This window comes from Poecile atricapillus, chromosome W (assembly GCF_030490865.1).
Source record: "Poecile atricapillus isolate bPoeAtr1 chromosome W, bPoeAtr1.hap1, whole genome shotgun sequence".
Lineage (NCBI taxonomy): Eukaryota > Metazoa > Chordata > Aves > Passeriformes > Paridae > Poecile > Poecile atricapillus.
The window spans coordinates 104,203,172-104,216,377 of NC_081288.1; the positions used below are offsets into that span (position 1 = coordinate 104,203,172).

At 47.9% G+C, this 13,206-nt stretch overlaps 2 protein-coding genes across 3 annotated transcripts in view; one reads left to right on the plus strand and one right to left on the minus strand.

Annotated features, from left to right (window-relative positions):
* The window catches only part of LOC131592151 (BLOC-1-related complex subunit 5), a 93,752-nt gene extending 85,823 nt beyond the window's left edge, over positions 1-7,929 (minus strand). Inside the window, exon 1 of the mRNA XM_058863465.1 lies at positions 7,703-7,929. The gene's annotated coding sequence lies outside the window, so the exon portion shown is untranslated. The remainder of the gene's footprint in view (positions 1-7,702) is intronic.
* A 173-nt stretch (positions 7,930-8,102) lies between these two features.
* On the plus strand, positions 8,103-12,572 carry LOC131592149 (MANSC domain-containing protein 1-like). Of its 2 annotated transcripts, XM_058863461.1 has the most exons (4): positions 8,104-8,580; positions 9,445-9,585; positions 11,380-11,978; positions 12,100-12,348. In XM_058863461.1, exons 1-4 carry the CDS (start codon positions 8,361-8,363, stop codon positions 12,196-12,198), a joined length of 1,059 nt encoding a protein of 352 aa, XP_058719444.1. In that variant the 5' UTR covers positions 8,104-8,360; the 3' UTR covers positions 12,199-12,348. The 2 variants fall into 2 exon arrangements, with proteins under 2 accessions (XP_058719443.1, XP_058719444.1); XM_058863460.1 differs by having other exon boundaries at positions 8,103-8,580; positions 11,380-12,572.
* The last annotated feature ends 634 nt before the right edge of the window (positions 12,573-13,206 follow it).

A 13,206-nucleotide genomic window follows, 5' to 3' on the forward strand; every position in this document is an offset into this window, starting at 1 on the left:
TGAGCCATCAGCTCCTGTGGCCGGGTGACACTTTTGGACCTTTGATGACTCAAGAAAACCCACTCTATGATTAAGAGGGGATCCTTTGAGCCCTGGTCCCACTGAAAAATCAGCCCACTGAGGTGTGGCATTCTCCCGAGCACAATAAACTCAAAAGGCAGGGTCGGTTCGTACCGATGCGCCTGTCTTTCAACAAGGGCCTCTTCTACTTTCTCCAGGGCTTTCCTCGCTTCTGGGGTCAGGGTCCTGGGAGAACTCAGCTCTTTCTCCCCCTTCAAAAGTGTGAAGAGGGGGGCTAGGTCTTCAGTGGAAAGGCCCAGCCAAGGCCTGACCCAGTTTAAGGTCCCACACAGCGAGTGAAGGTCTGACAAGGTTTTCGGATTGCTGTTTATTGCCAATTTTTGAGGCACAACGGTCCTCTCAGCAATCCGCAGACCCAGATACTTCCAGGGTGGCATCCGTTGAACTTTATCCTCCTGGAGTTGAAAGCCTGCAGATGTTAAAGCCTTAACCACTCGGTCAAGTGATCGGGTGAGTAGATCGTCATGGGGGGCGCACACTAGGACATCATCCATATAGTGATGGATGATGACCTCCCCCATCTCTTTGCGCACGGGAGACAGCAATGAGGAGACATACCACTGGCAGATGGTGGGTAAATTCTTCATGCCTTGTGGCAACACCCGCCAGTGGAATCTCCTCATTGGGGCTTCTCGGTTGAGGGTGGGCACCGAGAAGGCAAACCGTGGGGCGTCATCAGGGTGCAAGGGAATTTGAAAGAAGCAGTCTTTTATATCAATTACGGCCAGATTCCAATTTCGGGGGAGCATCGTTGGAGTAGGCATCCCTGGTTGGAGGGGTCCCATGTCAACAATGATTTTATTGATGGCACGAAGGTCGTGAAGGAGCCGCCACTTGTCTTTCCCCGGCTTCCGGATAACAAATACCGGGGAGTTCCAAGGGCTGGTAGTCTCTACAATATTACCTTTTAATAATTGCTCCTCCACGAGCTCGTTGAGCGCTCTTAATTTGTCTTTTCGAAGCGGCCACTGATCAATCCAGATTGCTTCATCAGTGGTCCAATCAAGTTTTTGGAAGGGGCGCTCCACAGTGGCCGCTATTAAAAATCCCGAGGGGTTTTCGGGATTTCAATCTTTACCCCCCATTGTGACATAAGGTCTCTCCCCCACAAGGGAACCTGGAAATCCGCAATGAATGGGCGTAAATTTGCTAATTGCCCATCCGGCCCCATAATTTGCACTACGCTCCTTGATACTTGCGCTAATTGAGTACCCCCTATACCCTGAATTTTCCCTGCCACAGGTTGCAGCTCCCAATGTGACGGCCATCTCCTCTGGGGGATGATCGTCACATCTGCCCCCGTATCAAGCAGACCCTTCAGATGGACAGATTCCGCACCCTGCTTGATGCTGCAATCGATGATGGGTTTGTCCTCACCCACTATTTCTGTCCAGTAGACGCCTGGTGCGTGGTCGTCCACTGGGACTCCCTCCGGGACAGGAATATATTGGGCTATGATTTGCCCCTTTGGGAGAAAATATGGTGGGTGAATGCAGCGCGCTAAGAGGAGGAGATCTTCCGGACCCTCTGGGAAGGTGATCGGGGAGATCTCAATCTCTGGGGGTGTGTGTTTAGTGTCCCCGATGGCGATGTACTTACAGTCACATCCAGTGTTTTTCTTGCCTCCCTCCAGTGGATCCACAGCAACTACTGTCCAGTGCTGGGTTTGAAAGAGGATGTCCTTGGTGGTGGTTAGATGTCGCGTCCGGTTGGGTGTCCAAGCCTGATGTAAAAAGCCCCCCTCCCCCGCAAGACCTGCCCCATTTATCGCTTCGCGCGGGGCAGGCTCGCGCAGCTCCCCTAGTTTTTTTTTTATTATTGTATTGTTTGCCCTCGCCCCCGCACTGCTCCCTTGGCTAGGATGCTCTGCCGGGCAGTCCCTAGCTAGATGTCCAGGTTGCCTGCAGCGGAAACACAGTGGTTGACGCGCTGGTGATGGTGGAAACTGCATCACTGCTGCCGTAGGCGCTCGTCTCAACTGTTGCGGTGGGATGGCTCTGGACATCCCCATCATCGGCACCTTTCTGGAGCAGGCTTCGATGAGGATGTCTAGTGTCGGGGTTGGGTAGAGAGGCAAACTGAAAATTATCTGTTTACAAATGTCATTGGCATTGGCTTTTGCCACTTCTAATACAAGCTGTTCTTGTAGATTTGCCTCTTCTACTTGCTTCTCTGCCTGGGCTTGCAATCTATTGATAAACTTATTAAAAGGTTCATTAGGGAGCTGGAAAATACTCATTAAATTTATCTGGGGTCCCTCCTCAGGTAATGTATTGAAAACCTTTTCTGCGGCCTCCATGATTTTAATCAGGACAGGCCGGGGTAATACCCTGGCCTGCTCCTCTGGCTTGTCCCAATTTCCCTCACCGCACAAGTGATCTAAAGTCAGAGGGACTCCATCTATACATCTATCAATACTGTGCAAGAGGCTTGGAAGGATGGTCTCTAATGATCTCTTCCACCCCTGTTTCCACAACCTGAAGTCAGCTGTGGAAAGGAGGCAGGAAAACAGCTCCTTCAGATCACTGGGCACCATTTCGTTCGCAGAAAAGGTAGCTTTTAATAGACCTTTAAAATATTCACTACCTCTCCCAAACTCCTTCTGTGCCTTGCACAGCTCTCTCTTAGTCTGGAAGGAGAGGGCTTCCCATTCCCGGGACCGCCCCCCCCTTCCACTAGAAGTCACCGGTGCGGCAAGGGGGATTTCTACCTGTTCCGGGTTCTGGCTTCCAGGCTTACCACCTCTAGCTCCCAAAGCATGGGAACCGGGTGTGGGACCGTGGGAACCGGAAGAAAGGGCGTGGGAACCAGGAGCCGGAGGGGGCGGGACTGGAGGACCGACTGAGGAGGAGGGCAAGGGGGAGGAGCGGCAATCAGAAAAGGCGGGGTTTAGGTGCATGACTTCAGAGGGGCCCGCCCCTGAGGAGGAGGAGGTTTTCGAGGGGAACTGGGTGGAGTTAGGGTAGGGAGAAGGGGTGGAGCTAGGGAGGAAAGGGTTGTTCCTGGGGGTCTGAAAGGGATTATGGGGAGAAGAGGCACAAGGGAAGGTCCCAGCCATGTGGTCCCCGCCATTTTGTGCCCTCCGGGAGCCCTCTTGAGGGTTAGAAGAGGGGTAGGGGAACACAGGGGAACACTGGAAACTGGGGGAAACTGAGGCACGGGGGTCTGAGGGTGAAAACTGGGGACTTGCAACTTGGGAAATGTTTAGCTGAGGGTTTGTAACTGGGGAGACGGGGGAATCGAAAAGTGCTCTGGTAACTTGGCCAGGGCTACCAGGGCAGGGGTTCTGGGAGAGACGTGGGGGGCCAGGGGTCCTGTTACCCTTGGGGGAACCCTGAACAGGACAATTTGCCCTGCAGGTCGCTCCGCAGGTCTCCCTCAACTCGGGATCAGGGGGAGAGGAACACGGGGATGGGGAAACTGGGGAAACCGGGGCAGTCTGTGGCAGCTGCTCCTGCAAATTTTTTTCTTTTATTACGGCAGACTGAATTAAGATAAACAATGTTACAAATTTGTCAGCCGATGTATCTCCTTCATTTACTAACTCTGTTAACTTTATTCCGACTTCATTCCAAAACTCTACGGTGTTTGCTCTGTTTGGGGTGAAGTTGGGGAAATGCAGGAACAGCCATCTCACAAACTGTTTTACCCTCCCACGAGAAAACCGTCTACTCTCTCCTTCAAGGGTAGTCACAACTTGGTAGAAAACTCTTTTTTGCTGTGCTGACAGACGTGCGCCCATCTTTTTAACCCCAGCACAGCAATTCCCACCACCCCCTGCAGCTAAAGGCACACGTAACAAAGTACGGGTCTGAACTGGGCTACCCCACACTCCCTCCCCGAGGGATTCTCAACACACAGCAGGGGGAGCTGCACACCAACACACAGCAGGGGGAGCTGCACACACTTGCACACCCCCTCGTCCCCCACGTGGGGCTACTCACCCAATTCCAGACCGGTGCTGCAGGAGACGTCCACAAACCCCGAGGCGATCGTCGGCACGTCGACGGTTGCCACCTCGATCCCCAGGAGCAGCACTCGACAAAAATGAGTTTGCTCTACCGGGGTAGCTGCCGCTCACAGTCTTTTGTAAAATCCACACAAGTGCGTAGATTCACCGACTTCTCCGGGGGTCTCCACGTCTCACGAGAGGCCCCGCGTTGAGCGTCATCTGTCGCTGCCCGAATCGGCCTCTTTTGCCTCGGCTAGCTGTGGCCGATGTCAGCGGCAGGAGTGGGGAACCAGGCTAGCACTGCGAGGCTCAACCTGGAACCTCCAGAGCTCCTCTGCGCTCTGGCGTTGAGGCTTACAGGGCGACACAGGTTGTGACGAAGGGAGAAAGAGTGCTCAAACTCCTCCGATTTCCCAGGAACAAGTTTATTCCAACAGGTGCAGAGCTGGGACCACAGGGGAGAGGTCTGAGCCGAGACCCTGGGCACCCCCATGCGCCAGGTTTTAAGGACCGTGGGCGGCTCGTATGGTGACCAATGGGACAACAGCAACGGAGGGGTTAAGGGTGGGGATTACAATATGCAGGACCAATGGTAGGGACCCGGGGGGGGGGAAAGCAACTGTACAATCAATAGGGCGTCGAGGAAGGGATGATAGGCAGGGAAAGAACTGGAACAAAAGGTGGGGGTTCACATAGACTGACAGGGCTTAGGGGCAGGATTAGGGTGATGGATGGGGAACAATCTGGAAAAATGGGAAGGGTTTACCATGATGGGCACCTGGGGACAAACCATTCTTTATGACCGGGGAGCAACTGGGGTAAACTACCTCTGAACTTAATAAAACCAAGCAATATGGGCGGCAACAGTTTTATTTCAACATGAAGAAGAACTTCCCATTGAGGATGGCAGAGCACTGTAACAGCTGCCTAGGGAGATTGTGGAGTCTTCCCCTCCGGAGAAATTCCAAACCTACCTGGAATGTGGATTGCTGTGCCACCTACTCAGGATGACCTGCATTGGCAGTGGGGCAGGACTAGAGGATCTCCAGAGATCCCTTCCAACCCTAACAATTCTGTGATTTTTTTTTAATTAAAGGTACTAAAAACCTGCCAAACCCCAAAGTGCTGGGCACAGAGTACAGTAGTGTGGGCAACACCCATCACCAGCAGCCCTTACATACACATGTGCCATTTGACAGTCAAATCAGCAAAGACATCATGCAGTTGTCCATAAATAAGAACAGCGCTTGTCCATGCTGGTTTCTGAACAAGCCTGTTCTCTGCTCATGCACAAAGCCCAACCTCATCCAAAGCTCTGCACTGAATTTGGCACCGTATCTCTTGGCTGTCTTTGCCAATTGCCACTAAGATTTAACCTCACACAAAAATGATGCTCTTATTTTGTGAGAACTGTACCTCAGCACTGTTACTAAGATCCAGGCTATGGGAAGGCAAGCCAAATCTGTGGAGGCAGGTCAGCCTGCCAAGGCTTTCCCTTGGACAAATGTGCCCTGAGGGAGCTGTGTTAAGCTTATCTCAACCCTCTCCTGGAGAGATACCCCTTAGATGGGACCATCCTCTCTTGTCATGGTGAGCTATCCCACCATGCTCGGTGATGATGCTGGTCCTTTGTAACCCATTGGCTTTCCCCCCAGTACAACCCTGGCCTTCCCTCATAAAAACCCCAGCTTCTGCCCAGTTCAGCAGGGAGCTGCCATCCCTGGCTACCCTTCACAGAGCTGCTGGACAATAAAGGCTGTCTCTGTGGAATCATCACATGATGCTCCTGTCTCTCTATCTCTGAGTCAGCCCAGGATAACCTTGAAAGCAGAGTTGGAATCACTGAGCTGAAATCACTGAGCTGAAATTACTTGCAGCCACAGGCTGCCCCTTGCTGAGGTTACCCAGTGGCCAGGGATTGCCAGAGGTCCCCGAAGGCTGTCTCTTGCAGAACTACTCTCTCCGGGAAAGTCGTGGCTCCCCAGGTCAGATCAACAGACCTGGCCTGGCCCACCACACCAATCCAACAGAACCTGCTGCTCCTGGCCCACCACACCAATCCAACAGAACCTGCTGCTCCTGGCCCACCACACCAATCCAACAGAACCTGCTGCTAGCTGTAGGCTGTATGCTGCATTATGTACTTTTGTAACCTATAAGAACAGGTTCCAATAGAGGTTCATCTTATCTGTGCCTGAGCATTTCACCATGTAGGGCACTGGCTCCAAAGCAGAGAGATGCTCTACAGAAAACACCTTTAGTGACCTAGCACCATGGCTAAGACCTAATGGTATCCCACCTTCTCCCTCTCTCAACCTCCCTTTCTTCCCATTGTAGTGGTAAGGGAACACAGCAGCTGCTGGACAAGGCTAGCTCTCTCCTAGCCCAGTGGATGTGGTTTCTGCATAGCTTTTGATGGACCTTGGCTTCCCTACATTTCAGCAGCCTGAACAGTTTGCTTCTGGTCATTTTCCCATGGTTGTCTATGCCTGTCTGACCACAGCAGTCTCTGTGCATATTCTCACATTCACTGTCCCAACAGTTCAGGTGAAAAAACAGTTTCCCCACCGTCCAGTCCTGACCACTCCAGCCAGACCTTTAGCCTTATTTTTCAGCTTCTTTCTGCTTGGCTTCTTCCACCACCTCTACATTATCAAAGGCAGGTGGCAGCTGCAACTTTGTCTAATACACATCTAATATCTTAGGATAATATCTCTGCTTACTTTTAGCATTATTTCCCCCTGTTCACTCACTATGTGATGCAGTTAGTAGGCAACACCTTAACTTTCACATTCTCTTAGGACCTTTTCTTTTAACAGTGAAAATAATGTCACCAGTTTACCAAAAGAGAGAACCTGGGCTAGAAAGGAACATTTTCTTAAACAAGTGCAGCTGAAAATTTTAGAAGAAACCATCCTACCAAGACTGTGAGAATCACAAATAAACATCATTAATTGTCCCAAGATGGCCATGTGATGCAAAATGAGATCGTGGGCTCAGTCTCTTCCAACACTCATGTCCAAATAAAAGCCAACACCCAGCAGGATTGACAAAGGGGACTGACTGGGCATGAACAGCAAGACAGCTGCACATGCCTTGGCATCTAACCATTACAATATATAAACTAACCTGCCCTTTGGGATCTCTTCAGGTAATGCACATCTCTCAAAAGAAAATGGATTTTATTTACAGGGAACTAAATAAAAGGTCTCTTTCCTGAAAAAGAAGGAATCTATCTTATAATCCTTTTATTCTTTGCATTCCTTTGGTCTACTTTTACTTCTAAACACTACTCCACAATAGTAAGGAAAAAAAAATTCAAAAGAGGAAATGAAAAATTGCCAAGCAAAAACATTCCTTAAGCAAGCAATTGCACTGAGCCAGCTGAGGGAAAAATGGCCAAGACACCAATTGGGGTCTCAGTAGATAGGCTTTTCTGTATAGCTCCCATTCCACAAACATCTTCTGCTTGCCTGTGATTTGAACAGGATTACTCAGGTAGCAAGGAGACTTTAACACACACTTGGAAATATGTGTGTTTAGTCCTGGATATGCTTATTATTTGCTTTCATTACAGCCTCCAAAAGCAGATCTCAGATGGAGGAAAAGTCTGACTGTGGGTAAAACCATATCAGCCTGACCACCAAGAGCTTCACTAGGTAGTTTTACCTTTGTGTCTGATGCTCAGGAAGAGCCCTTAGGGCCGGCGAGAGGTTGGAGGAGTGGGAATACCCTCGCAGCCCCGCTGGGCAGGCAGAAGGAGGAGGGCGGGAGGAAGGCAGAAAAAGGGCAGGCAGGAGGAAGGGAGCAGGAAGGGGGCAGCAAAGGAGAAGGAGGGCAGGCAGGAGAAAAGGCAGGAAGGGGACAGGAGAATGGCGGGCAGTGAGAAGGAAGGAAGAGAGGAGGAGGGCAGGCAGGAGGAGGAGGGCAGGCAGGTAGGTAGATAGATAGATAGGTAGGTAGGTAAGTAAGTTAGCAAGCACGAAGCCTGGAAGAGGAGTGCAAGCAGGAGGAGAGCAAGTAGGCAGGTAACCAGGAAGCCCAGGAGGAGGAGGAGAGCAGCAGGCATCCCGGGTCCGCCTCCTACGGCCCCTCCTCCCGGACGTGCCGGGCCAGCTGCGGTTCCCCCGAGCCGCCGTCCCGCGGCCGCTCAGGCTCCGCCGCTGCCTTCTCGACGCCGCGCTGCAGGCGGGGGTAGCCCGAAGGCACCCCAGGAACGCGTGCCCGCCCCAGGAGCAGCAGAGACCCCTCGGCGCGGCTCCTCCGGCTGCCGCTGCCGTGGCCCGGCCGTGCCGGAGGAGCCCCGTGGGGACCGGTCCGGGTCACCATGTCCCGCGGGGGCAGCCGCTGGCCGGTTCGCCTCCTGATGATCACCTGCGTGATGGCCGGGCCGGCGCTGAGCCAGGAGTGCTCCGCGGAGAAGATGGAGAATTCCATCATCGATATAGACTTGTCCCTGCCCCGCGGCGTCCGGGGCGCGGAGCCGCTGCGCGTCCCCAGCGCGGGTGCGTGTGTCCGCGCCTGCTGCTCGGGGCACCGGCTCGCAGGTAACCTCGGCCTCCTTCTCCGCCACTGCCTGGGAGAATAATTCTGGAGTTTGGGCTCGCAGGGTGGTCAGCTGCTGGTGTTCTCCGTATTCAGCACGGAATTTACCCTCTCATTCAGGCCACGCTTAGTTCCACCTTGAACTAAGCACCTTAAGGCTGCTACCTCCTTTTGCCAGTAGACATTAGATCTTAACGCAGGACCCCATAGGGTTCAGGAAAATAGCTGTATCACAGAAACAGCGTTAGTTTTAGGTATTAAAACCTCCCAAATCCTAAACCCCGAAGGTGCGTAAACTGTATTTACTAGATGCACTAAAAGTAGCTGACAATTTGCACTGTATTTAATTTTAGCCATGAATGAGAATGCTCACCCTCCTCTGAGACAGCAGGTTTGAATCAAGCTCTTGGAGCAGGAGGAGGTAGAGCAGCAAGTAGAAATGACAGTGGTGAAGGTGACCCCCCAAAGCATCAACTAGCCAAGCAATTCCTGAGATGTAATAAGGAAAAATGTCTAAATAATTTTCTTCCCTGTGAGTATATCAAGGAGGTTTTCAGATTTATCAGGATTTGTAAGTGAGAAATTGTTGTAATAAAGTGGTGCCAGTGTGGTATGGGTGAGGGGAGGATGAGAGATTAGACTCATAATTTCCCCAGCTTTATTTGTACAGGAAAAGGAAGGTGTGACCTTTCATATTTTGGCCCTGGGCCATTCTTCTGCAGTCCTTGGCTGTTTTTCCTGTAGGAATGTTATGTGTTAGTAGTTTTCCTCTTACTCATATGAGCAAAAGTTAACGAACTAGATCTCATTACCATACTGCTATAAAAGTTCTTATTGCTGAAACAGGCATTTACTTTGTTTTGCAGGAGACAAGAAGTGTAATTTGATTATTTTTTATGCTGCAAGAACAAGTACACATCCAAACTGCTACTTGTTTTACTGTCCTAGCACGGAGGCTTGTCCAATGAAACCGGCAACAGGTCTTGTGAGCTACAGGATAACTACAGGTAAATCACAGTGAGAGCCATCACTCCCTACACTAGGTAACTTTTCCACCTATGAACTTTCAGTAGTGATCAGGAACTGTTTGGGGGTCATATTTTTAGCAAAGTGTTCTAAGCCAAGCATTATGGTTTGAAAATATTGTTCTTTTTTGTTGTGGAGGATGGATAGGCAGGTGTGTGGTAAGCTCCTTTGTGGGCCCAGATTCCTGCTTGGAATAATGTCCCAACCCTTATAATATTCCTTCACATTAGATTCAGAAATCCTCATAATTTGTCCTTGCTTAAAACAAAAAGAAGCTGCTTCCATATAGATATAGTCAAGAAGGAATATTTCCTGTACATAATGCTGAAAAGTATCACAGAAACTGATGGAAATACCATGCCCTTATAGCCAGCTATGTATTTAAAGGACCCATGCTACACTGATGAATAATTGTCAAAAATAATAAATAATCATTATTTCCAGCTTTCAGTTAGAGAACCTGAACTGCAGAAGCAAACTTTCTAAACTCAGAGCTTTATGGCTCAGGAATTTCTTGCTCTCTGGCCTGTGCTGTGGTATTTTTAACAGCAAGGCCTACTTGTTGATTGACACTGACTTGCACTAGACCTGTTTGAACAGCTCAGATAAGAAACTGATAATTAGACTGTCCTGCCAAGGTGGTTTCTGTATGGCTGCTTGAGAGACAAAACTTTTGCTGAAAAAGAGAACTTTACCAAGAGGAACTAAGCAAGGAGCAACAGTATAATATACAGAAAGATTACTCATGTAATGTTACCAAGTATTTCTGTGCAAGCACAATCACACAGGAATCATACAAAAGCAATGTGCAACAAATGAACTGCATTTCTGTAAAATGATTACTATTATTATGCTTTCCTCCAGCTCTTTCTCCCCTAAAAGAACATCGGGGTTTCAATTAAGAAAACAAGAAATGCAATCATGCTTGTGCTTTTGTTTGACATGTACTGCAATGCTGAGTGAACAACTTGATTGCATTTAACACTTTCATTTTGGAGATTTGATCTTCTGTGAGCATTGAATTGTGGGAAGATTATGCTAGCTTGTCTACTGTTCCTGGTAAGTTTTCAAAGGTAGCACCTGATCAGTGTCAGTAGCAACAAATGTTTCAAGCTTCGTTTTTTCATATGAGAATCTCTATGTGGTTACACTGAAAACCAAGCTAAAGGGGAAAGAGACTTCTTTAATTATTTATTTCAATTCCAGTGCAGTTAACAAACCTTTTTGTTTCAATATTAAAAAGAGATGAGTGAGAGTCAGAACTACTTGAGAGCATGTTCCCTTTTAAATGTTCTGTGCAGCAGCTGAATGGTTATCATGAATATATTATATATATTTCTATATTTTTATAAATATGATTATAAAATTACATATATAGTAGAAATTGACAATTAGAGCATCTTTTCAAGAGCTCATGCTTAGCCAAATATTCTCTATAATACCTGTAAGTCAGGTAAATACTGTAGAAGAAATACTGTAAAATCAGGTAGTTTTTAGGATTATTATTTGTAATATACATATTATTTGTATGGTATTTCTGTACAGAACACTGTTATGTGACTAGGCTTGAAGCTGACAGCTTTTTATGACATAGAATTTAAATGCCACTGTGCATATTTTAAAGAAGGAAGTTTCATTAGTCATTATCTCATAGAATCCCCTTACATAAATGTTCCTAAGAGACACAAATAATTTGTATACAGTATTGTAATAGAGTTTGCCTACATTAGTCAAAATGAGATTTAATAATTAAATACCAGTATTTCTGTTTCCAGACATCCATGCCCCAGAGGATAAATCCATCAAAGCTGAGAACTTTTCTTCAAATGAGTATTCTTTGCCTTCAGATGCTGGAACCTTCATTCCTCACAGTCAGGAGATCCATCGGAATCACACTGCCAGCTTGCAGAAATCTGTGTTTCATCAGGCATCTGAACACTTGAACCACATAGGCAAGCATTTGGACAACATGGAACTTGATACAGTTTTTCCTGAATCTCAAACAGAAAAACAGTCCGAGAGCTTAGACCCCATCTCAAGGCAGAAAATAATTACTCTGCCACCAAACACACCTTCTTCTATTCCAGTTGGAAACCCCACTGCTTCATTCCCCACCGCTGCTCAGTCAGGCACTCCTGAAACCACAAGTGCTTCTCTTACTCCACTGCCAACAAGTACTGCCCAGCTGGAGCCTCACACAGCCTCTCTGCAACCTGGTGCTGCTAAGCCAAACACAACCCACTCCACTGCAGCTGCCTCTCTGCCTGCTGCAGCCACTGCAGCTAAACCTGGTGTCCCTGCCACCAGCATCACTGTTACTCATGTTCTTCTTTCCAAAACTGTAAATTCTGCTTCTACTTCTGCAACCAAGCAGGTGACCATGAATTCCAGATCTGCTACTGCCCCAACAGGGCTAAGGATTCCAGCCATGGCACCTGAGCCAACGGTTGTCTCTTCCAGTGATACCAGGCATGTAACCCTCCTCTCTTTTCCAGGTTTCGTTCTGTCCAGTGATTCCCCTGCATCTTCCCAAAATGACCTTCAGGGTTATGGCCCATCTGACTCAGAAAGCTCCTTGTCAGAAGGTGTTCTGAGAGGGAAAGGTGTCTTTCAGCTGGGGGAAAAAAGCAGCCTTGTAGCAGCTTTGTTTTTTGGGGTGATATTCTTGTTGCTAGTTATTGTGCTCACAGGGAAGAAAGTACACGAATCTCTTCAGAAGAGGCATTATACCAGGCTGGATTACTTGATCAATGGAATGTATGCTGATGTCTGACTGGGAGAGAGAATAAAATTTTGAGGAGCATCTCTCACTTTTGAGAGAACTCTGAAATGGAACAGTAGATACTGAAATCTCGCAAGAAGATGGATTCCTTTTTTGGGGTTCTAATAGGAAAGCAGGAGACAGGAGATGGGTTTGGTGGTGAGAAGGAATGCTCTGTCTGTGCTGAGCTATAATGTCAGTTATTTTTGATTTATTACTAAATCCTGAGAGTAAACACTTAAATCCAAGTTAAGCTAAGAAGGTCTTAGATTTAAGGAGAAAAAGCATTTCATGAGCTTAATCTGTACTGTGACAAGATTAGTGAAATTGAAATACACCTAATAAATTGAGTACCTGTGCAGCACATGGATGTTTTCCGTACTATTTACACCAAATGCCAGAGTGTTATGTGATTGCCTGGCAATCCTATTTACCCTATTTGTAGCTTTAAAGGAATCCTTAGTAATAAAGCTTTGCATCCAAATGGTTTTAGGTACAAACGGGAAAAAATCTATTACATGGCATAATTTAATTTTCCTTATCTAAATATAGTTGATGGCTATGTACATATCTTTAAAGTTCTTCATACATCTGCATACATCACAATTATCCTTAAAACTACATACTGCAACTGTGTTCTCAAAGCACACCCTGTTCACTTCTAGTGTCCCCTTCATGTGACTGGTAATAAGCATAGCTGCTTAGTAACAGTTATCTTGGTATTTGAGTTTTTTTCCAACCTAAACAACTCTATGATTTTATGTTTTCCTGACTCTTCAACAGGGAGAGTAAGTGAGAGCATCTACTGCCACACAACTTCCAGTTCATGTTATTTAAATTT

Coding starts and splice junctions, on each gene's coding strand:
- LOC131592149 (XM_058863460.1), top strand. CDS start 8,361: ATGTCCCGCGGGGGCAGCCGCTGGCCGGTTCGCCTCCTGATGATCACC. Junction 8,581..9,444: donor CTCGGGGCACCGGCTCGCAG/GTAACCTCGGCC, acceptor TTTGTTTTGCAG/GAGACAAGAAGTGTAATTTG. Junction 9,586..11,379: donor GAGCTACAGGATAACTACAG/GTAAATCACAGT, acceptor TTCTGTTTCCAG/ACATCCATGCCCCAGAGGAT.